Source organism: Anabas testudineus, chromosome 13 (genome assembly GCF_900324465.2).
Source record: "Anabas testudineus chromosome 13, fAnaTes1.2, whole genome shotgun sequence".
In the NCBI taxonomy this organism is placed as follows: domain Eukaryota; kingdom Metazoa; phylum Chordata; class Actinopteri; order Anabantiformes; family Anabantidae; genus Anabas; species Anabas testudineus.
The window spans coordinates 6,225,794-6,251,826 of NC_046622.1; the positions used below are offsets into that span (position 1 = coordinate 6,225,794).

At 37.9% G+C, this 26,033-nt stretch overlaps 1 protein-coding gene across 2 annotated transcripts in view; it reads right to left on the reverse strand.

Annotated features, from left to right (window-relative positions):
• Nucleotides 1-7,722: 7,722 nt before the first annotated feature.
• The window catches only part of b3glcta (beta 3-glucosyltransferase a), a 50,124-nt gene continuing 31,813 nt past the window's right edge, over nt 7,723-26,033 (reverse strand). Inside the window, exons 6-15 of one of the 2 annotated variants that reach the window (XM_026376524.1) lie at nt 25,340-25,451; nt 22,957-23,093; nt 22,787-22,850; nt 21,669-21,800; nt 19,452-19,521; nt 17,858-17,971; nt 11,442-11,541; nt 10,922-11,041; nt 9,956-10,100; nt 7,724-8,697 (exon numbers count right to left, since the gene is read on the reverse strand). In XM_026376524.1, the coding sequence (XP_026232309.1) occupies nt 8,530-8,697; nt 9,956-10,100; nt 10,922-11,041; nt 11,442-11,541; nt 17,858-17,971; nt 19,452-19,521; nt 21,669-21,800; nt 22,787-22,850; nt 22,957-23,093; nt 25,340-25,451 (1,162 nt within the window). In that variant the 3' untranslated portion in view covers nt 7,724-8,529. Of the gene's footprint in view, nt 8,698-9,955; nt 10,101-10,921; nt 11,042-11,441; nt 11,542-17,857; nt 17,972-19,451; nt 19,522-21,668; nt 21,801-22,786; nt 22,851-22,956; nt 23,094-25,339; nt 25,452-26,033 lie in introns of both variants that reach the window. The other variant, XM_026376534.1, reaches the window with a different exon arrangement.

Here is a 26,033-nt window from a genome sequence, read left to right on the forward strand (position 1 = left end):
ATGAAATTCCCTCCAGACATTCCCAAAATACTAAGTTGATGTAAATGGGACAGACATGAGGTAACAGGGACACTGACCTCTGAGCTCTGACCATCAAACTCTGATCATCTCATTCTTGAGTATAAGTGGATTTTGTGCCAAGGTTGAAGATGTAACTGAGAACTCAAGTTCACATTAATGGGACAGATGTGACGGACAACTTAAAGTGTGATGCCTATAGCCACGTTGGTTGCCGGTGCAGAGGCAATTAACATGTACAAACACCCAGTAGTCTTAAGAATAAGAGTGATCGCTCAGCAGCAGCAGCAGAAGCAGCTTAGATATAAACAAGGTCCAGTGTATTTTCTTCTCTTAGAGCAAACTGTAAGATAACAGACTTTAAATTTGCATGATTGAGGTCACTGGCGATAAAATATCTGTTGGGTGTAATGACAATAAAGATAATGTCATACTGACAGCAATTTAAGTGATATTAATGACCACTGGGACACATTACTGCAGAAATACTAGACTGAATAAGGTGAATGACAGAATACATCTGTCACGGAGCATCCTGGGACATACATTGTACTGTATGTGTGTTTGTTTAGCAGTGTGCCTATGAAGGAATTAGACCAAAGTCACATCCACGTCAGCCACCAACACTTTCATTTCTCTGATTAAAATTTCAAATACACATGAGGATTCACCATAATTATTCTTTCACATTTATCATACGGTGATGCTGAATATACAAACGCTCAAGGGAAATAATGTTTTGACTCCAAACAATTTCAGTCACTTGTTTCTGTCACTGACTCATACATTTCATTAGTATGAGGTGATTCTGATTAATCCAGACAGGAAGATGCTAAAAGCTGGCCCAGAGTCAAAAGAAAAAAAAAGCAAAACCACCAGAACAGGACCAGCATCTGTGTCTTTATAGTTTCATACAACAACAGCTGGATGGTAAACTCCTCTAAAAATTGCCTCACAAGGTGCTTAATCTCATCATCTTCTTACTGCAGTTGAGCAAGAACTGTACATAGAATCACAATAGCAGTTATTTGTTCGAAAGGTTAGCACTGAAAAAAGGATTTTAAGCTACTTTCACTCAATGAATGGATACAGCAGCTGAGGTTTTTATTTTATGTTTAATTGATGGTCACATTGTTTGTTTGTTTGTTCTTCTGCTGTTGAGATTTAGTCTGCAGCTCTGTGCACGATGAATGGTAGTAAAAAGACGTAGTGGTTCAATTTCTGATTCCACTACTTGTATGCTGCACACTCAAGAGCACTTTGGATGAAAGAGTAGATTCAATTTCCTATATCATGTATTTCATGCCATGTATCTACACTTAAACATGAAACCTTGCTTTGCCATGTCTTACTAAGAACAACAATCTTAGAAGAGATATGTAATTCCTAGTAAGATGATCGCAGCAGGGAGGTTGGTGCAGGTGAAGCACTGAGCTCTGAAGAGCTGCAGGGCTTTTTTAACGGTCTGTGCAATAATATCTCCTAGGCAGTTTGCATCTATCTCCACTTCCTGCTGAAGGTCGGAGCACTTCCCTCTAGGTGGTTTTTAGTATGTGGTGCTGGGATACCAATTATGCTTATCTGTATAGGCAGTTTGAGACTTGAAATTACATTTACCCTTTTGAGTTTGAGCTTATGAACATGTTGTGTTGATAGTAATGACTTTGTGTGGATTCTTAGCAAACCATCAATTGATACCAGCCATCATTAGGGCAGAGGTTTGTTGGATGTGGTGTTAAAGCAGAGCGAGGACCATGAGGTCAGTAATTCCCATCTTACAGTATTAGTGATGGACACAACAGGGTGCCAGGATTTGATAAAAGTGACTCTAAAGCTATTTAGCTATTCCAAAATCATCAATGTATGCCTGCCTCAAACATTCGATAAAAAAAGGCCCATCAGTCAGAGGGTTCTGAATGCTCACTCTGAGATAAGCAGGTCAGGTTTGCATGAAATAAACTGCTCTTCAGCCATAGCTGCCATGTCATTTGATGTTTGCCAGCAGCTGTCAACATACAGAGCTGGTGAGGGAGTATTTGCTTTCTCTTTATTATATGGTGCCGCCACCACAGTGCAAATAAAGAAATTAAACTGCTTAAAGAGTGTAGCCCAGTGAAAAGCTAGCATGCACATGGAGGACACAGCACCAGCAGCAAACTCATAATGTTAGTCGTGGCCAAGCACAATTATTTTATTTATTTATTTTTTACATTTTACCTTTGGAATTCTTCCCGGGTACTCATGTTCTGCTCTTCATTAAAATGCATGTTACACCTGGTTTCAAAACTGCTCTTCCCTCTTCCGCCACACCATATTATTCTGGCTAAAGGGCTTCAGGTTATAAGTTCAAGGTATTGTTATTCATCTGGTCCAGCACATTCACTTCAAATCCTTCTCACACATCCACATCCATCCATCCCAGATGACAATGGGTGAAAGCTGTGGTACACACTGTGGGAGGAAATCAGAGACCAGGAGCCACTACACCTCTGTTCCACCCACATGCTCAAGTGTTCATAAAACATAATTATGTATTCTTCTACTCAAAAACAGCTTTAGCTTGGGAAATTAAATAGCTAATCAAAGATGTAAAGAACCTGATTTTACACAAACAGCTAAACTAATATTGTCAGAGCAGGAAATTGAGAAATTAACTTTTATTGCACATCTTTAAAATCCACAAAACTGTGTCAATATGGTTGAAATGCTGTTTTTGGATCTACAACTGAAGTTGTGCAGTTTGACCTACTTCACATATTCTGACATGAAGTGAGGTCAAGTGCAGCAGTATAAAAGAAATACAGAAAGATCCAGTATGAAACATATACAAACAACAAAAGCTATCTGCACTGTGAAAAGCTTTCTTTACCATTGCCAGCTTACTAAAGATGAAAAAGAAAGTTTGAGTCAGAAGTTCAAATAGTTACCTCCTGTTTTTTAATCCAAAAAGGTCAAATGAAGTGTTGATGTATTTCCTGCTCAGTTCTGCTCACAACGCAGACTATGGTTGTGGCGTATAGAGCTTACGCCTCTCTGACTTCCCCACACTTCTCAAAATAATTACATTTCATGTAGAGATGAAAGTGAGCAGGTGGCCATTTTTCTCTGCATTCTGTGTCTGAAAGATAAATGAGTGTTAACTTGTGTGGGAGGAATTCTGACTAGTTTCATCACACCGTGTTGTTTCATCGCACAGTTACAGTATCAAGGCACCTGCACATGGCGCTGCATTTCACTCTTTCTTTCCCGATTATTAAATAATTATATGCAACATCATATTGGTGGTATTTCTACTTGGTCTATTTCCAAAGCAGACCAGTGTTATTCTGATCCACACAAACTGATTATAGTATGACTCAGTCAAGGACAGTGGCCTCAGAATTTGAGTTGCTCCAAATGCAGAGGACAAAATCACCTGCAGGCATTAATAACGTAAAAAAGGAACTCACAGAACCAGACAAGTTGTGAACCATATATAAATTCAAGTGCATTGGCTGTATGTTAATGTAACAAAAATGTCTTAGTCCTCAGACTGCAGTAAAAGATGACAGACACAGCTACGTAGGTGTTACTTAGGATTACACCGATCAAGCAAAATCACACGTTTTCTTCCGTGACAGAAACAAAAAACTATGCACTAATCCTGCAACAGTGTCTCACCCCCATGCAGCTCATACAGTTCCAGCAACTAGAAGTGAAACCTCACATAGTTAACTCCTTTCTCACTTAACAAACTAAGCTTGTTAAAGTTTGCGCTTTCCTGGAGCCCAAGAGTGTCAACAGAGCTGCTGTTTACCTGTCTCCCATCCTTGTTACTTTCTACACCAATGAATCTCAAAAGCAACACTCTCAACAGCCACATCATTAAAGCTGCAGGTTTTAGGACTGAGATTCGAAATATTTGACACAAATCCTGCATTGTACATTGGCGGTGTGAGGTAAGAAAATAAGACAACATGGAGGTGAAGAAGAGGTGTAATGAAAGATCCTATTTAGTCCCAGTATTTTGATTAGCACATGTGTAAAGAAGCCAACATATGTCAACCAACCATTATTTAACTGACTTAATCAGGTGGAATACTAAAACACAGGAGTACTCATCCAGGTGCTTCGAAGTAAAGGCCACCTACAAACTATAACGTCCTGCAGCAACAAAACAGGTAGTTACTAAAGGTCAATACATAGTTCCATCAATTCACAGCTTTTCAAGGGAACCAGAAAATAATATTTTGTGTATTAAGTCTTGGGAATTGTGTAAAAACCAGCTAGGGCATGCTGTTTATAAAGTACAGCAACGTAAAAGGTCGACACCTGTCAGGAAACAAACACATCTGACTTTTATTCTTATGTGGTTCAGGTGTGATGTGTCTGAGTGATTTCCGGAGAGGTTTGTTTGAAACTTACCTCAGTTGTCTTTCAGTTTTACTTTACCGATATAATATTATCTCAATGAAAACTTAATGAAACAAAAGTGCATGCAATATATTTACTACATTTATCAGCAGACTCCACTGTTATTTCAGACTCTCCACATCAGATAGATGATTCTGTATATCGTGCTGCAGCCTGATACAACAGATACAAGGTCTGTTGTTTGTCTGCCAGTAAAACTGATTAACTCAGAATGATAGTCTAGGTCTCCATTGAACAAACAAGCGCTGCCTCACATTTAAATCCCTTCCTTTCCTTGCTATTATTTATTTATAGCAATCGCACATCTTTTCCCACGGTCTGGGTCATTAATTGCAATTTCTGTTTTATATGTTGTGTTTTTGTCCTGCACTGCTGTTTTGTGCAACTTTGTCTCACTGCTGCTGTGACTTTCATGTCCAAGACAAACTTCCCTTCAAGGATAATAAAGTTTGATCTAATCTAATCTTGAAATAAGCAGCTGGTCTAAGTATTCAGAAATATTTTAATCGCCATCACTAGCCTGACACTATGACAGCACACTATTTATTTTCCAAGCTATGAAACCAATCTTGCATAACCGATGGTTAAGAGTATTTTAACTTTCAGGACTTGTCCTTGGCCTGGCTTTCGATGCAGTGTGCCCATTTACCAGCACACATGCACAGGTTTAACACCTTTTGTATTATGCACTCTGCCTTATTAATGAGACCTCTCTCAAGTTCAGTATTGTAATTTGACTGTGAGACAGTTTTAAATTGTGCAGGCACAATCAAGTAACCCATACAGGGCACTGCTGAATTATACATATACATGAAAATAATTAATTTCCAAGGCCCGCCAACATTCATTATAGTTATTTTCTTATTCCAAATAGACATGCAAAGAGATGAGTCCTGTTGAGAAACACCTTTTGAATACATAATGTTCAAAATCAGTGCAAACTAATTTTTTTGGATGGCAACAGAGAAATTTCCCCTGAGGAAAAACAACATTTTAGACACTTACAGGGCTTCTGTGTCTGCATCTAGATCATACTGTTATATCTAAAACTGGTCCAGTTGTGGCTCTGCATGTGTGTAAGTTAGAGTGAGAAGTAGGAGTGTAATTGACAGTGGTTTCACATTAATGAGAAAACATTTAAATACAAGGACATCATGATGAATCAATTTGTACTGGGCTCTCCACTCGTCTCTTTAGCTGTAGGAAATTATGTTAGAACAAACAAACAACTCCTTCCCTTGTGTTCCTTAGTAAAATATTTAGATTGCAAAAATTACTAAACTGACACCACTCACTAAATGTATCCAACTATGGGTAAGGAGGGAATTACAATCACTCACAAAATAGGATTTTGAAAATACATGAAATTTATGTTTCAGATTATCAGCTGTGTCTCTCTTTCTGATATTTTTCCACTAGTGTAATAAAATGTCAGAAATGGTTTACAGTCCTCCTCCTCCTCCTCCTCAACAGTCTGCAGCCACAGCAGCTTTGTAAGAGTCTTAGTCACAAAATCAGTTTGAGCTAAATGCTAGTTTGCTAACCTGCACAGTAACAAATCCAAATGTATTCTAATATAATTCACCATGTTGGCCATCTAAGTTCATGTGCTAGTGTACAACCATTAGCTAATTAGCACTAAACACAAAGTTGCAGATGAGGCTTCATTTTAACTTAATGACATCACATACTGAGATGTTGTAATTGTTCTTCTGCAGAGAGATCTTCTCAGTCACAGTTGTTTCCCTGAAGGGATGGAAAACAGATTGGCAACAAGTGAGAAGACTGAGTGATGATAAAAGCCTCAGCTGAGCAGACTGTGACTGTGATTTGAAATGGCACTGACTGCAGTCAGCACTTCTCATCCACTTCTTTTGGAAACCCTGCTGGTTACAGTGAACCCTCTGAGAATAACACACTCATGTTCAAACGGCCCCAAATGAAAATTCAAAACCCTCCAATGGCACTCAAGCCAGGACCTTCCACAGCTCATGCACAAGTCTATTTAAATGAAGCTTTCTGAATAATGATCTGGACATGTGAAGGCAAATCTTACAAAGACACTGAAATATGATGCAAACTTAAACTGCCTGTACAGTTCATTTGTAACCTAGTGCACTGCTTCAAAGAATAAAATATGGGTAAATACTAGTTGTCCAATGGGAATGATGGAGCCAAAATAACCTGTTGTAATTTTTCCACCCAATTACAAATCAAGCATAGGACCTTTGGAAAAAGAAGCTGCAGATTTCCTTTAAAATTGATTTTCGAAGTGTTTTTTATGGAACTAACCTTTTTATAAAACTTGCACACAGCAATTTCTGGAGAAAACTTTTTTTTTCTTACTTTTGAAGACACAAAAGTCACGTCCTTTGTTCTGTGAAGATTTATCTGCAGGGGAGGTTACAGTTTCAAATTACACATGGGCTTTTTCAAAAGCAGAACTTCTTGTCTTTATGCCAAAAAAATAAAACGTAAAAATATAATTCAGCATTTGCCCCACAGAGTTTCATACCTGGCAGTATGGAGATGCTTTGACACAGCATTAAGACCTTGACGGATAAACAGAAAATATAATCAGGCAGTTCTTTAAAAGAGAAAATATAAACCAAGCATCTCTAAAATAGTGGTGAGGATTTCCCTCACTATAAAGCACTGTGTCACCATCAGTCATTACTCCATGTGTGGGTGAGTCCCACTAGGAATGGAACTCCAATTGGCTGGATAGCGTAGTGGGAGACTGGGGTTTGAATCACAGCTGTGGCCTACCTCGAGTACGGGTCCTTAGGCAAGACCTCCTAACGCTTACCCTGCCTGCCTTTGTACCTTGTACCTCACTGTAAGTCACTTTGGATAAAAGCGTCTGCCAAATGACTAAAATGTATACTTGTTCCATGCAAATAGGTTTCCAGTAATAGGTGTGTTAGGAGATGTCTGTTTGATTTATGACACTGCTTCAAATGCCTGAGGCTAATAGACTTTTCATGAACTCGTACTGGCCTACTGTGCAGCTAGGACAGTGTATATTTAGCATCACAATACTGACAAATTCTGTGAATAGAGGGATAGCTTCTGTATTGGACATAATGAGTTTCCCCGTATTAACATTTCAAAGTTCTGCCTAATTATTATCAACCTTTTATAATCAATTCAATCACTTCCTAAACTTTTGTAACCATTGTGAGGCAGCAGCCGCTTGAAGGTTTTTATTGAGAATGAAGAATTACAATTGCAAATTAACTTTTTAAGATGGCAAACTGCCAGAGGAAATGTTTCATTCTTCATCGGAGACTGAAGGTCTTTGGAAGACCTTTAATAATGGTCAGCAAATCACTCAGTTTGCCAATTAATTATCTGAGACAGTTAATTTTGTTAGAGAAAAAAAGTTAAATGGAAAGTTGGTGTTGATAAAACCCATTTCCACATCATACCTCAGGATATCAGCTAATGTGTTACGAGTAATTATAACCATGAAATTATGCTGAAGCTTTTTTTCTTCCTGAGACTCAGTTTGAGGTCAAAGCAAGCCTTAAGAAACAAATGGCTTTTGGCAAAAACCATAACGAGGGTGAGTTTCAAATAAAGTTAAGCTGGATCGACCAGAGCAGCAGCTGAACACTTTTAAAAACTACGTCTGGCACATTTTAGGAGTAATTACAAACCTTCAGAGTGCTTCTGAGAGCTTTAATGCTGCTGTTTAACTATAGTTGACACAGTTGTTTCACCATCTCAGTCTAAACTTCATTTAAAAACTTCATAATTTATACATTACTGGTTACAAATCCCACAACTGGTCTCCAGCGAAACAGAAAAGCAAAACATTCTCAAATATTTATGCTTTTATGTCAAATTAGAGAAGACTGTACAGCATTAGTGATACTTTTTGCAACTCAGTCATGAAAACACTCACATTTATTACAGTATTACTGTAAGTCATGGACACACGCTTGCATGGCCTCCTTAATAATAGTTCAACAACAACAATACAAAAAACCATTTACATCTGTGAAGGACTCCATACTTCATCACTCACTCTCACAGCCACACAGACTGTACATATACACATATTCACTCAGGCCAGTCATGTGCTTAAAATGGTTATAACTCTGTCTTAGCGCTCCTGTTAAGTCCATCTGAAGGTTTTGCCCTCAGGTCATCCCGAAGCCATTTATTGAAAACAGCAACAGGGTCGATGTTCCAGTGTTTATGGAAAGAAATGGGCACCTGGTGAGCTAAGAAGGCTCTGGCATAGTCCTCTGGGCGTGCCTGGAAGATAAGATGAAGTGCATTAATTTATATTTAGAAGGAGTCACAAGAGACTGTGCACAAGAGCAGCAGAGAGCGAAGCATGAAAATAGATCCTGCACACCAAAAACAAAGCACCTGACGTTCTTATGTTATTGTTACACTGACCCATAATTTGGGTGAATAAATGCATAGATTTGTCAAATGATTAGAGAACTGGTGCCACCTTAAAGGTCGTGCACTTATGGTGCATGTTTCTCTGCTAATAATCCCTTTTTGTCAGATCAGTGCTGGAAGGTATGGACTACATTTAGTGGGCACCTTAACTGCCTCTCTGTTGTTTTGTTAGGGTTGGACAAATGTTATAAAGATATTTTAACAAGTCCCAGTGTGAAACGAACAGGTGTAAATAACAATTATATCAATAAGATGTTATGTTTTTTTGGGGATGTTCACACAAGACGGATAGATTGCTGCATATAAAATTACATTTCCAAGCAACAAAACTGCAACCGCCATGATGTTTTGTCGCAATAATGATCATTCACTGAATTACGTTGAATGATGGAGGCTTTAAATTTAATAAGATTCCAAGTACGTAGGCAGGTGTCTCTGGATTTTGCACTCTCTTTTGGTATCAGGTGCCAAAATGGTGGCGTCAGTGTCATACAATCGCACCAAAATGGCAGATGTTGTACAGTAACAATTATTTTCACCCAGTCAAAAACACTGGACAACAACTATGCAAACAAAGTGGTTTGGTTGTGACTAGGTACAAAGATATAACCCAAGTTTGGGCACTACAATAAACATTATGGTGTCTGTAATAACCGCAAGACACTGTGGTTTAATACTGGACTCAAACTCTTGCCACAGTCATTCTTCAAGCTTAACCAGATACTGTGAGCGCTCAAACAGAACCATAAAAAAACTGAACTGTAGAAAAAAAACCTGAATGTTGTGGTGAAGGTGTGCAGAACTTCTAAATATCAAGTCTGGGCTGTTGACCACAAATATGACAGAGGCTTCTTTCTGTCTCTGGCTGATACATTTTTAAAACCTGCTGCTGAAATCAGATTTTCTTTGCAGTTTATTTATTAAAAGACAACAAATATTTTACTACAGTAGAACAGATAATTGAAGAGGTGCAGAATAGATTTTTAAATCAAATTAATAATAATAAAATACATTTAAAAATATATAAGATTTGTTTCACTACGGATACAAACACAGACGGAGACAGTGACGAAAGAATGCAATTTAAGAGTGTGAATACAACCTGGTGGAAAAGTGGACTGTGCGTGACAGGAAGTCCAAGAGCATTGAGGCACATTCCCAGCACCATGTCATCTGGTGCATCATTGCTGTAGCACTTGCAGCCACTGTTGAGCAGTCGGACAACAGCCTCCCTGCTGAAGACCATACTGCAGAGACACAGAGACAGACATCAGAAACATGATAACGAATACATAATACAGCACTATGACTAGAAAATAATATGTGCTGTACGTCTTTCAGTGATCATTTTCAGGTTCATTGTGCTCATTATTTATTCATTTAATGAGAGAGAAGGCTACAAAACAATGACGTGACATCTCTTTGAAGAGAGAAGCAATTAAACTAAAAAAACAAATCTCAGTCTGCCAGAAAAAAGTCAAAAAATAAAAAAAAAACTCACTCATTGCCCTTCACAACAGGTTTTTGAGAAAACTGGCAGCTGCAGTGTTGTAAAGTGTCACAGCAACTGAAGAGTCCCTAAATAGTTTCTCACACAGCTCACTCACAGCTCAAGTTCTATCTGTAATACAGATTTCCTGCAGCACTGACACCTGACGTATATAACTTGTGCTTTTTGCCCACCTATAACTGCATGTGATAAGAGGAATTTAAAACTGGGATCTTATAGAACTGCAGTTATTCTGCGCTGTGTGTTTTCTTGCAGTAAACAACAATTTGCATGATGTAGCGAGTTTTAAGCACAGACTGTTTATGTGGTTATTTATTCCATATTTATCTTAAGGCTATTTCGTATTTACATTGAGCCTTTACTGTACTCTAATGCAACTGTATTGTAAGTCAGTCTGCAAGCTAAAACTTCCCCTAAGGGAGCAACACACTTATCGGAATTGAAATGGTTTATCTGTAAATTACAGATAACAGGATTTCCATTAAATATTTTATAGTCCCTCTGCAGTGTCTGTATCTTTCATCATTATTCCCGCAGCATGTGAGCTGTGAAACTCACCCTCCACCTCCTGTGATGTAGCTGTAGCCACCCTGGCTCAGACCGTAGCCATACCTCTCCCCTAGACACACGGGTTCAGAGGGGTCGTAACAGCTCAGCAAGACTCTCAGTCTGGGGATGCTGCCGAAAGCACAGATCAAACTCATCATCATCATACGCACAGGCTATTGTCCATTTAGAGGCTGAAATAACTGCGCTCCCTCAGGCACTATTACACATCCAGAGGCTTCCACATGAAAGGGCAACCTGACAGAAGCGTCAAGCCAGTTGGACTTGAATTTACGTACTGAGCTTTTTGGATGTTTGACAGTATTGTACTATCTAAGTCCTTTTCCCCCCAAAATCACTTCATTCCAAACGTTTCTATCTTTTCACTGTGCAAACCTTTTTCACGGCTAAGAGACTGAAACTGTGGAAAATGTATGAATAACTGTCAGTCAAACTTTGAGAAAAATGAAACTGAGGCATTAAAAAGAATGGGACGCTGTGCCCCACCCGAAACCCATTTCAGATCCGATACCTGATAAGTGTGTCATCATCCACAATGAGGAGCCACTTGGTGTTTGGGACATCGCTGCTTAGAAACCTTTGAAGGATTGCAAATGTTTTCCCACAGTGGCCTGCAAACATAGACATGCTATAAATAAATTGGCCAGTACAACTTAATCACATATTGACCGCGTGCTGTATTCTGGTTTACAAAGATAAATGACCCCGTTACTGGAAGAAAAACACACTTGGCATAAGCAGGTATTTCCATGCACAGACACACACATGCTTCAAAAGGCACAAACACATACACAGGACAACAGCTGCCACAAGGCGAGGAAAAATCCATAAATTATGCTAACGCTAAAAGATTTGAAAGGCAGCAGGGTAGCTAACAGTCACTGTCAGAAACTGCAAAGCAACATTTTTGTTAGGAGAAGACAAAGAGGCCTCGATTTTAAAGCAATAACTCAGCCGCTCCATTCAGTACAATCCATGTTTTCTTTTGTATTTTCAGCTCTTTTAATTATTTTTTAGCTGTTGTAATGTAAACATTGTGCTTTATCTAAAAAGAAATGTCATCAATAGTAATTTCATGAAAAAAAAAAAAGTTGTATCTCTGGAGAACAGCTTTTAAAGAGGCATAAATATATGTGGTGCCTAACAAATAGACTCTACCTTTACATTGGCAACTTTTCATTTTCATAACTTCAACATCAGCTCCACTAATTTAATTGTGCAGAGGACAATTAGGATCCTGTGCACCATAATTAGCTAATAAAGTGTGAGGCACATGTGGCTGTGAGCGGATATAGCAGCTACTTCAGCGATCAAACAAATGATCTCACATTTAAGAGGTTTAAGACCCTTTTCAGACCTGTGTAATGTACCATTAGGAAAAAATCCCTCCTGGCTTTTTCGTTGTGAAGATGTGTGCTCTGGGGCTTTGTGAGCAGAAAGAAAGCCGCCGTCTCTTTCTCCATGTGCTCTGACATCTCAAAGAAACAATGAGATGTGTTTGGCATGATGGGCGAGGAAGATCAAACTTCTACTCTGCTATGTTTGACATGACCAATAGATGCAACAAACTGTTCTGCCAACTCCTGCAAACAACATCAATGATGTGGTAGTACACAACAAATACAAGGAACCCAAAGAAAGAATCCAAATATCTGCACACCATCATGGCAGAGAGCTGAGACATGGAAATCCCTGGTGGCAAGCATCACAAAGCATACTGAAGCCCTACTGTTTTATTTATAAGGCACCCAAGGTGTTTTTCTAGTATCTGAATATAGAATAAGAAAGGACACCTTGAACTGCTGACGAGAATAAAATCCAAAAACGTGCTTTTAGAGTCGGGTCTCCAAACAAGCCTGGTAATTGTTATTTCTAGTTGAGGTGGATACTGAGTAACTACGCAGTAGCTGACACGTTCGTATCTCGTGCAGAATATCTCAAAAGTCCCCACTGCTACATTTACTTAAACTAACCTAATGCTACTACAACACACTTGACCATGAATAGTTTTGAGCATTTATTTTAAAAAGTTCCTCTGACATGTTCCCATTTCAAGGTCTTACATCACCTGTCCTCCCACTTGTACACACTGAAACCAAATCTAAAACCTTTAACCTCAAACTGTTGAGTCTGTTTTTCTCATTTTCAAAATAGGTTATTTCTTTATTTCATGATAACTCAAATAGTTTTTACATGGAGTCAAAGTTGTTACTGGAGGCAACCGCTTTGACTTATTTTCTTTTTACTTTTCTTATTCCTATTTTACACTGGGATTTTCAATATTATTCAATCAACTGATGCTGCTTACTTGTGAATGTTATTGGTTTGTTGCCTTTGGTGTAAACCGCTGCTTTCTCAAAACTGAATACAAACACAACGGCTTCATTGATATGATGGAGATATTTCCTCCAGATACACATTTATATTCACCAATTACAGCTTTCATTGACAAAACAAAAGACAAAAAACGATTATGCTGCTTTAAGTCTTTAAATGTTGAATTTTTCTCTCCGAAATATATATAACTTCTGAGTTTATTATTAACACACAGACTCAATAAATATATTGTTTTAAGGCCTGGCTTTAAAAGCATAAACAAGTCAATGAAGTCAAGTGAAGGTGAAAAAATAAGGGGTGAGTACAGATTCCTGACTTATTGATGCCTGTTGACTGTTGATGAACTCCACGGATGCTCTCAGCATTCATTAGCATAAACCTTGAGGCCTTCGAAAAAGAGCAGGGAAACGTAAACAAAAGAAATGGAAATAAATTATGTATGTCCAGGCTTTAACTCAATTTTATTCTGATAACGGATTTAATATCATGCCGGTATTTGGCATCAGGGAACGACTCGAACTGCTTATCTTTCATGTGAACCTCAACCATGTACCACCTGCTTGTGTGATTAATTAATGAATCCATTAACCATTTCTGTTCATTTGATTTTCTGTTTACATTTACATTCACCTTTTCTAGACATCCACTGTAAACATCCAATGAGCTGTCCATACTCCAACATGTAAACGGCATTATGAGTTCTCTATGATTGACATTAAGCACAGAAGCTAAACTGACAGTAGCTTAAGTATCTGGCTTCCTACCAAACTACAGCAAATCTCCTGCCTTGATGATGGACTGTGGATGGCTGCCAAAGTTCCGACACTCGATTGTTGCTCCCCAAAAGTAAAAATTGCTGGCATTCAGTGGAAGGAGACACTGTCTCCTAAATGATCTATGAGAAAGACTTTGCCAACACTGGCTACAAAAAAAAGACGAACACAAATTAATGGTTGAGAGGAGCAGACTAATGGCTTTTTCTGGAGCGAGATGTCAAACTCAGAGGTTAAGTCACAACGACTACAACACACATACTGTATGTGTTCAAGCAGGTTTGACAAAGAATATCACGGCAAAAGAAAGAATTACTTTTTCTTGTCCTATAAAGTATAATAGTTACCTTAGTCTTTGAGTTTTGTTAGAGTGAAACAAGCTTTTTGAACACACCTTATTGGAGTGTTCAATACTTTTTGACATTTCTTTGATTAATTCAATAATCAGAAGATTTGTTGGTAAGTAATTAGTCAATAGTCACAGCTTTATTACCTAGCAAATTTAATTACATGTAAATTAATGAAATCTACTTAAACAGTTCTGTAAACTTAATGAGGTTTGTAATGCGTTTAGTTTTTTTTTTTTTACTGTCACTGCCTGTATGTGTATTTCTTAGGTTTCAGATTTTGGTGGTGCACTTTCTGTCGTGTGTAAATAACAGTAAACACTATAACAGCTTTATATATAGTGAATCTATAAAGCAATCAGTAAGACAATTAAAGAAATAATATAGCAGCCAGAGTTGAACTCCTTATTAATACCAAGTCAACAAGACTTTTACAATTATCCCCACACAGTTTTCTTCCATTTTCATTTAACAATTAACAGTCATGATACAGTCTTACAGGTCATTATTTCTCTGGAATTGAAATCAATAGGCCCTTAGCTTAAAGAATTTAAAGCAGGTTGCTTTCAGTCAAACGTGGCCCAACTCCAAACAATTACACATTACCGATGCATTATAAGCTGCAGAGTGGCACTGTGGTGGCCCAGGGGATTGTACTGTCACCTTCCTTTTTACTCTTAACACATCAGACCCTCCACTACTTCATAACAGTATATTCCATCTCGAGATCTGATTCCACTATGGGGAGATCATCACTGGAGGTCTGGATATGCCTGTGGAGGTAATGATCTAAATTTGCATTGACTGGTGGCAACAATATGAAAGGAAAACTAACAGCAGTCTGTGTGAAAAACAATCTCTGTCTTCACAGACCAGCAATACCTAGTCACAGTATGAAACTCCTTCATCACTACTGATTGATGCTGCTGTCATGCAGTAGGCTGACAGGGATAACATCAACCTGCAAATAACATCAAGGATTGTTTTCTCAGTCAAAATCAGTCTGAAGTTACACACGTCTTCAAAAATCTTATTTGCAAAGATCTGTTTCCACGACTGTACATATCTGATTTAAAAAATCCACCAAGCAACACAGTAAAAACAGTGTCTGAAGTATGACAGCACACATCTGTGGTTCAGCATCGGGGAGGTGAGCGAGTTGGTAGTCGATTGGCAGGTGGCATATGAAAACAAACAGAACTGATAACAGAGTAATGTCACAAATAGAGGTCTTCTATCACTGTTAATGAAGCTCAGCTCTATTCTACGGACTAGTGTGTGTGTTTTAGCAAGTAGCTGCTAGCAGTTTGCATCCTTCAATGCTTCGATTTAATCAGGTTGTAAAAGACATCCTTGTTAAAAAACGGATCTGCCTGGAGACAGTAGCTGAAGGAAGACTGAAGAATAAACCTCACTCTTTCCCTCATCCTTCCTACAGTCGACTAAGAGGTGGCTCCAGCCAATGCATCATCCCATTAAGGTGCAATGTGAGAGGTCCTAGGTGCCGTTTTGTGCCGACAGTCATCAGACTGTAAAATAATTTGCGCCCAAATGGCCCCCTGCCTCAGGCAACCAGGAGGGCAGTGAAGCAGAGAGTTGGTGCCGTCTTTACAAACCACCCTGAACTGCTTTGAGCATTCTTGTGTTCGGCGTGCATGTTCTTGTACTTGATTCTGAATATTTTACATTTTGTGTTGCCATTATTCACCGGCGTATTCCATGTTTTCTTTATAATATATTGAATCTAGCATTACCCTGCCCTGGTTTTATCATTCATCATCATCAAGGACTTGTTAACAAATTATCCAGGTGAATTAAAAATTAAACTGCTGCTGGATCTATAAATAAAATTGCCACAATCTCTTGTCAGAATAGCTTGACAGCAGTGACTCTGCAAAAACAGATCTTCCAGTCAAGTTCATTCACATATGACAGGAGCTGCACTCAAAATCTTGCCCGAGGATACATCCTGACTTGTAGGCAGGTGTGATAAATAGGTGACTATGCCATATTGAAATAGTAATAATGATGCTAATAACTCCTGGGCACTGTAAATTATATTTTAGCTCAGTATATCTGGTTAAGGGCAGTGAGACAGGTTTGCTCTGCAACTTTCAATGGAAGATGGAAGTTATTGCGTTAATGAATCGACTTACTTTTGTGTAAGCGTCAAATGTTTTCTGCATCTGCTTGTACATGCATGACAACATGTTTTATGTGTGTGTGCCATTACTTTTCCTGACCAAGAGTCAGTCTGCTACTTAACTTTAATGTAAAACCACTCAGTGCATTTCAAAGCACTTAAGTAACATGGTTACAGTGAGCTTTCTCAAAAACACCAATTTGTGGAGTAAGAACAGGATGTGAAATGAGAACGAGAGCGAGAGTGAGAAACCTGGTTTCTGTATTTGGGCTAGGGGATAAGAAAAACCTGATTTCCCTAGATGGATTTCTCATGGAGAAAAAGGAGCTCCATTGCATCTGCTTGCCATTCTCTCGCTGCACTGACTGCTCCAAAACACACATACAGAACAGCATGCAAAAGTCAGGAAGCAGAGTTTTGTGTCACTACACAGTAAAATGTGTCAAAATAAGTCTGAGATAGAGAATGAATCTGATTTCTCTAAAGCGCATGTAAGCTTGTTCCCCAGTTACCTGTGTTACCTGATTTCTCTGAGTAACACAGTCAGTAGTGAGCTTCAACTGTAAAAAATAAGTGGATTTTCTTATCTTTGGACAGGCGTCCAGTCTTTAAACTGCATTTTATAACCGTCCTATCACTATTGTCATATGTTGCTTGCCAAAAAACCTGAGCATGTTTCTAAAATTGCTGAACTATATAACATTTGGCCCCGCAATAATGGCTTTCAAATACAGGCCTGATGGTAAGTCTCGTGAAGCTAAAAAGTCTAAAGTGTGTTGTGGTGGAAAAAAAAACACATCCACAAATGGTGAAATGAACTACTGCCTGATTATGACCCTCTCTTAAACAAATATCAGCAGCAAACACGCAGCCTGTGGAACTCTGAAGGGTATTTACCAAGCTTGAGTTGAGTAAATGTGCAGTTATCTGTCAGAGGAAAGGTCCTCTGACTGACATCTATCATCTCACAATAATTTGGACAACAGATGTTGAAAAAATCTCAGCATGACCAACTAAAAAAAAAAGAAAAATGTGCCACTTCCAAAAATAACTGAATAAAATATATCTAACTTTGCAGTTCTGTCATTCTGTGAGAAAACACACTTCTGAATTCACCTCTGACTGAACTTGCTTTAGTTCCAATTCTCCTTCAATTTTAGGTTTGAATTACTGCCACCTATCCCTTTACAAGGTGTTATGTTGTAGAAATTTGAACTTTAGTTGGCCATTTCATTTTTCATGCACCTCCATATCTGTAGCTGACCCTGCACCGTTACAAAGGCCTCTTGTATTAGTTTGGTGTAACTGAGGGCAAAGGGGCCCTTACCTCTTTCAGTATTTGGTACTCCTAAATTAATGGTCGGTATTGAAGGATCAGCATGGTCACTGTAGTACTCTAAAAATATAGCATCCTTTTCCCAGGTCTTCTTTATCACTGGAACTAGAGCAAAGGAGAGAAAAATCAATACAGTGTTTCACAACAAGCAGAACTCTGCTTCTGTGCAACGTAGACTCCTCTGAGCGAATTATTATTTCATACGTATTGCAATACATATTTTCTCTGATGTTTCTTTCTATTCGGAAGACAGTTAAATTTTTTTGTAAGTATAAAATCTGTGAGAGTAAGATGAAAAATTCTGTTTCCTATGTTATCACATTTTGTACATTTTGTACAAAAAACTAAAAATAAAGTTAAACTATTATCTTCACTTTATGTTTGATTAGCCTGTTTATATTGAACCTTGATAAATCATAAAACCTTTTCATTGTAACCTCTTAAGAGTGGATTTTCTATACATTTCAGTGTTAGCGTTTTCTCAAGAAAACCTTTTGTAACTTCTACTTTTTGTGCTCGAGGCACAGTAACACACTAGGGCCTGCAGTTTTCCAACTTTCTCCAATGTCGAAGAACAGCAGAAATGCAGTGTAAGTGAGCCGAGTACTGTATCTTATGCGTACTTTTTCATTCTATTTACTTACAATGCCTTTCAGCTACAACTCAGTAAATAAAGCATTTTCTGTCACTGACTGTTTTCCTATAGTTTTCCATCGATTTGATTGACTTATTTCTTGTGAAGGTTTTCTGGGCTGTTGAGATGAGTGTATACGTGAGCTGAGAAATACTCAGAGATCTTCAGCTGCAGCTTGAGGCTTGGAGTGTTTGACTCTCATAAACCATCAGGAGTGAATCAAAGTGTCATATACAACACTGAAAGAAGAAACCAAAGGGGGCTGATCCTCACTGAAGGATCTCAGAAACCGACAACTCACTATGAAAACAGATAAGCAGCTTCCTATTTAAATATTTTAACTTATTTCTACATAGATAAATGTGGATTTTTATGCTCAGTAGATTGATTTGTACAAACTAATCACAACAGATGAAGAAGATAAGCTAAGACTTAACACTGAGTGACAAAGTAAATTAAATGTGATGCTCTTTCAGGTCTGTTGCTTATTCATCTAACTAATGTTTGATATATGAATATAATATAAAATTTTATCTCGTCTACATTTGAAACTGATAATGGCAGCTTGGCAGAGGAAATGGCAATTACTGTAATTAGTGCAATTTCTTGTGAGTGAGCGTCTGAATGTAGCACCCAATTTCCCTGATCCCTCTAGAATTAATTCACTGTAGATAGTTTAATGATTTTTTTTGTATGATCATACATTTATAGGATCAAGGAGGGCATGCAGTTAAGTACCTCAAAGTATTTCTTTAGCCTCAACATTATTTAGATTTAACAATAAAATAATTTAGCTGGAGGTCTAATTGTGATAATGAGGACTAGTCTTATACAAACACACACGTCAAAGGTGAAATAAATCCATTCCAAGCAAATAACAGGGTAAGTGCACTGTTTAAAGGGAATTTGTGGGTCTTTGGCAGATTGTGTAAGAGTGGGAGTGTGACTCACCTCTTTCACTGTGAAACTTCCTACACGTTTTCACAGCAACAAATATATCTTCTTTATTTACAGCCTCCCCCTTTGATGAAAATAAGAGACATGAATCAAAGAAATGCCTGCATGAACAAACAGCATAAATCAATTAGAAATAAATCAGAATCTATATTACAAGCAGCCAAATTGTGGAAATTCAGTTTCTTCAAGCTAAATTAAGTGTCGAAGTGATCAGTGGGAGTTGTTATCTTCAAAGTGAAATTAGAATTGGATATGTCTGTAAATGGACTGAGGTCGTTTGCCCCTCTGGTTGTCTTTGGCTGTCTTTTTGAAAGTAGAGAAGCTGATCATAATTTAGCATGTATAATAATCTCAGGACATTATGCTAAATGAGGTGAAGGGGGCACGTAAAAGCTCTGGAAGTAAAAAAAAGTTATGCAACACGAAAAGATGATAAATTAAAGGAGATGAATACAACTAAAAATGTAACCTCTCTGTTTGCCTCTCTGTGTCCTTTGTTCCCACATTCAATCCAGGATGAAAGACGTATTGCTATCCTTTTCAGTGTACAAGCACATACAGGTCTTTGTTGACCTAATGCTACAAGTGTAGATTCTTATTATCTCTTTTATTTGTCTGTTTTACTCATGTTTAAAAAAAAACTTTGAATAACCCCTTTTTCCTGAAGTGTCAGCATGCAGAGAAGAACACCACCACAATATGCATCATTATAGAGTAAAATCAAAAGGACTTGTTTTGTTGCCGTGGCCATTCTGTTGATTGCCATCCTTCGCCTCCTTGAATCAGTCTCTCGAGGCACTTGATTCTTTGTTGACACTGCAGCCAAGTGCAGCTGTGGCCCCACTTGGCAATTTGTCTCGCAACTGTTTCGAACGCCAGCCGATTACGATACCTCCCCTCTCGTTTTGTCTGAATGGAAACTTCTCCCTGAATACTCACTAAACCTGTGACCTTCATGTTTCCTCACTGGCTGCTCAAGTCGTCGCCCCATTTTCTGGTCGGGCGAAGGCGGTTTTATGTGGATACCAATTTCCACGGATGTAGCGATAAAAACCACATGAATGCATGTAGAAACCTGACAGTTCAGACTGCACAAATATGTACCAGAATCTACCGCACATATGCATATTCAGTGTGTGATTTGAATCACAAAAGATCAGATCAAAAACAGGAAGGAAGGGAAAATAAATCTAAATTAGGACACTTACAGCTGCAGATCGTGAATCCCAAATTTAACTCACCTCACCCACACTGAAGATATTTTACAGTCACATACATCTCCATGCAACATCATTACGTTTTCCTTAAGGGTCATTTCATGTAGGCTAAAATATGGCTGACCCTACTGATTAGTTCACAAATCTTCAGCAAGAGCAAACAATACCAACAGAGAGATATTCAATGCATTCTTGCAGCATAGCATCAATTCATTACTACTATAATACTAACACTATCTGTAACATTATTTGTGTGGTTTTAGTAAGATTCATTTAAATGACACAAGTTTCAACACATTTACCAGTGTGACACTGATATTAACAAACCAACATCCTGTATTTAAGGTACAGACATCCTCAAGACATTTATGCTTTATATTAAATTCATCACAACATGTGTGAGATAATCTTGTGAGGATACATGCAACAAAATTTGGATGAGCAGTGTGCAAGCTGTGTATAAGAAGGGTAACAAAAGAGAAACTAAAGAGAAACTAAGATAAAAAAAACTTCAGCAAATGAAGGTAAGACAAAAGCAGAGGATTGAATAAACATGAGTGAAACTACGTTAATGTCAGTATCCGTTGACCTACAGCTAGTGTCGAATAAACGTTCACATATTTTGGCAAATGTCAAAAATAAGTCAGAACATGCAAACAGATATAAAACTGGATGTTGAGAGGACGCAAAGGGATGTTGCTTGGCAACAAAAGAACATTTCTTCCTTGACTAGACTGAATTTAGCAAAGCAAACTTGAGTCTTTTTAAGTTAATGCACATTGTTCTTGAGCTTGGTGTATAAAACCAGTTACGTTCAAGGTTGTACAGCGCCGTGCTTTCACGTGGACATGGGCACAAACACTGAATTTTGTTGATCTCCACCAGCTGCCAGTATGTCACAGTGCAGCACTCTGTGTTTTATGTTGTTTAATTGTGTTCCCTGTCCAATTACTGCGAAATGAGGACAATCCAACTAAACAGAGCAGAGACTCACACACATTGGTAGCTCGCTGCCCAGAGTAGTGGCACAGTACAGGGCCTGAGGAGAGTCCTCTGGCTCTGTGCACAGCTCAGGAACAGCGGTGAGATGCGGACCCTTCCCATTGTCCCAGATATACAAGGCAACCTGTAATAACAGAGAGTGATCTTGTTTACGAGCTAAAAACAAGACATAATCTTTTTGACAGCATTAAATACAGAAGACGTGCGGGATGCTGAATGTTTTCTTTTGCAATCAATGCGACAGTTTTGATCTCACAACAAAACTCCAGTGAGCATTTTTAATATTTCAGATGATTGACAAAGGGAATAAATGGGAGGCGGGGGAGAGCATTTGAGAGATGGTGAGTATTACTGTAACCTCCTTCTTAGGATTTACTTTTAATATTCCACAGAGGAAAGATAGCAAAGTTACAGTAAAAGAATATGTCACGAGGAGAACACAATCAGCGCTGTCATGAATATATATAAGTGGAAACTACAGAAACTATAAACAGTGATGTTTTGCTGTCAGCCTAGAGCTAATCTACTGGCAGTGAACTGCACTGACCTTGAGGATTTATGCAATGCCTGTCTGTACTTTTGTGCATAAATAATCTTTATTTTTACATACACAAGGCTGTGTATGTAGAGGTTTTTGAAAGCATTTCATTTTCAAAAACAAACCATAATATTGTTTTTTAAAAACCTAAAATTCCACAATAACCTCTCTATTTTGTAGCCTTTTTTGAACATATAAAAAATGTACAGTATTTTAATTGAATCTCTGGGACTGAAGTCATGCCATCTCTTAACTGAACCACTTTTCCTACACTGTGTCTGATACGTCTGATGCTGTGTTTACTCAACAAAATCCCAAGATGCTTTCCCCAACTGAAATTCAGTGATAAAAATAAGAATCTCAATGCTGCACCATGACAATTCTCTAAAGTAATGAGATTTCACTTCAAGGTTAGATGGATTTCATGCCTCACTCTTTTTGTGCAAATAAATTATAAAGGGTTGGCATTTACATGAGTGTGAGAAAGACAAGAAAAAAAAAAGAAAAAGCATCATTATTACTTTCCAGACAAAACAGGTCTGAAGGTACTCGTGTACTTCCTGTCATCTTACCTCATGTTTTAGGTCAATGGTGAAGTCAGATTTAAGTGGCTCGTCTCTCACTTTGTTGGCAAGACTAACATAGAATAATAAATAAAAACAAAGAACAAATACAAATATAAGCTATGAAAACTGGAGAACAAAGAATTAACACAATTTAAACATGTACTGCACATATTTACCGAACAACTAGGGGGATGCTTAAGGCCCAAGCTGCAGCGAAGTCTGGATATTTAAAGATGGAGGGATTTTCTGCAAAGGCATAGTGATGGATGATGGTTGATTCCTCATCGTGCAGGGGCTTACCAAGGAACCACTCCTGACAAATAAATTAAATACACACAAAAACCCATTAAGACCTTTATGTGAATTTAAAGCATTTGAGTTTCTGTATCAGTAAGTTTGAGAATTGTGAAACATAGGAAGTTGTGATGTAAAATGAAGAAGAAATATTTCAAATTCTGCTGGTCAGCAATCAAGGTCAGCTCACAAAAATAGGTAATGTTCGCTCCCTCATACGAAAGGTCAGAGCTCCTTTAGTTTTATTCGTTCCACTGAAGCACACACTCAGATGACACTTGGTTGGATTTGATCAAATCAGAGGCTTGTTCAAGTAAATCAACTTCCAGCCATATTTCGCCTGTTAAAAATATGACTGTGCCTCAAGAACATTGATTACTTACTGTAGCAGCATTGTGACTGAGGGAAACGTGGCATCAGAGCTAAGATAAAGTGTCAGAAATCCAATCATTATTCTAAGCAAAGAGACGCTTTCTCAGCATGCAATCATGGTTTGACTGAAGGTTTCTAAATAGACAGTGTATATCACTGTGAAACACTTTGCAGAAAGTGGATAAATTACATACAAAGCACAATCCTGCAGACTGAAACTGACCACTCCAGTCAAAAATAGAATTTCAACTTCATCACAGACACAGAATACGCCAAATATAGAACACAAGACACCAATCAGCAAAAGTACTGTCAAAAAAAGGGTGTCTAACAGCGGCTTCAGAGGATGAGTAGTCATCTCTAAACCACATCTCAGGAATAGAAACTAGGTAAAATGCTCTGGGTGGGATTTTAAAAACATTTCAGCAAATACGCTTAGCTGCTTTGTGGTGTTTAAGAAGGCAATATCACCATCACACACATCACACCAGAGCCCCAAAAGTTTATTAATTAACATATCTTTTGTTTAAAACATATAAAATATGCCTGCATATTGTCCATGCATAGTGCTAAGATTTCCTTGTACTTTCTTGTACATTGACAATAAAGTTTGAATTTGAATCTACTATAATCAGCAACTACCAATAGGGTCCACTGGTTGCCTAGCAACTGCTGGGTGCCAAAAAAAAAAAAAAGTCAGGTACATAAGCATCTGTAAAAACATCAAATTGTTGTTTTCAATCAAATCATTTTTCTTTAAGTGTTACATGAGCTCATGTAGCCACTCTGCTAACAAAATACTTCATATAAAGGTAATTATATATATGCAGTCAATACAATATATATAATACAATATATACAATAACAGTCTAACATGCAGTATAAATCATGTCCTGTATAAAAGTTTGTTTTGGGTTTATACTTCATTTTATGGTCACCAGCTGCTGTAGGTTAGCTGTATTGTGTTACGACTGTTTAATATTGTGCTAATACCATTTAAATATAGCATTTAAGAAGATCAAATAAAGCTAAATCACACTAGTAATTAGTATTACTTTAAGGTTTGTTTAGGAGCTATATCTGTCAACAAATGAAAATATCACAAAAGTCTCAAAGCTAATTTAAAAGTGGCCTTTCCTTTACGAGTCTCCGCTCCCTAAAACATTCTGAAATGAAAAGTCATTTTATCTTTTTACAATATGTTGCTGACCACACTGAGCTGCTCTATGGCAGTTGTAATAAATCAGATCATAAGGTGTTTCTACTCAGGATAAGGTCCTAGATATTCACATAGTAATGAATCGCATCTCAGAATTATTTTGCAGAGTTTTGCAGAGACAGACCAAAGCAAGTCAGTGCATTTGCTGTTAACAACAAGTTCTGTTTTCCTGTTGGCTTTACATTCAAGTGCAATTCACATCCTCGTCTTGAGATGTTTGAGCTGATTTTAATATCTCACATTAAAACCAGCTCAAACTTGTATGGTGAAGGCTTGTTTGAATTATTTAAAAATTCATGAACTAAGTACTTATTAATGCAGAAAGTTATTTTGCTGATCTTCATTAGGTAAATATCTTTTCATTACAACACAAATGTATGATTTTCTGTCTGCAGCATTTATCCATCCAATATTTACATTTGACCGTAGCATACTGATTCATATTCAGCAAAAAAATATTTTTATGACTGGAGAGACGGGGCTTCAATTAGGTCCACAGCAGACACTGGGGTGACACATCTGAGCTCAGCTGCTGTACAGGAGCTGGAGCCAACCTGATACTGTATCTCTTTCCCCAAGGGGATCAATAAAGTATGTCATTAATTGAACCAATGATCAACTGAGTTGGAGCTTTGGCACAAAGACACGAGAGACAAGAGAGACTGCACACTTACTTTATTCTTGTCAAATGTTGCAAGGACTTGAACAAGCTTAGTCATCCTCACACTTGTTTCCTCTTCAAGAAATACAATCCAAGATGAGTTTTTCCCGAAGGAATGTGATAAGCTGAGGACACACACACACACACACACACACACACACACACACACACACACACACACACACACACACACACACACACACACAACAAATAAAGTGTCATCAAGACTCGAGTTAAATAATAAAACAAGAATAAATGGAACTGCAGAGAAAAACTTTATAAAAATCTTCCTTCTTTCTTATTTTAGTCAGAGGGAGTATCTAACTGATGCTCCTGACCCAGTCAGATCAAGAGAGCTACAGATTTTTCCCAAGTTGGCAGAAAGACCAAAAAAACATCACAAGCACACTGACTTCTTTCAGGGAGGGTGGCTCTGTAATGATTTGGGAATCTTTTGATGATCTGGGCCCTAAATCTTTATGATAGAAGAAGAAAACAGATTCAGATGTTATTTCTCATCTCCCCAAGTGCTGAACACATATTTTTGAGAAGACCCAAGCTTGTAAATAACTGTAGCTAATGTCATTATCATGCTGTTCAGACCACTGGATAACTGCAGTAATAGGCTCTTTGTCACAGCTAGGAACACATTTGGAAGGCATTTATCATAATGCGAAGCAATCAATCTCAGTTACTGTGTTCATAAT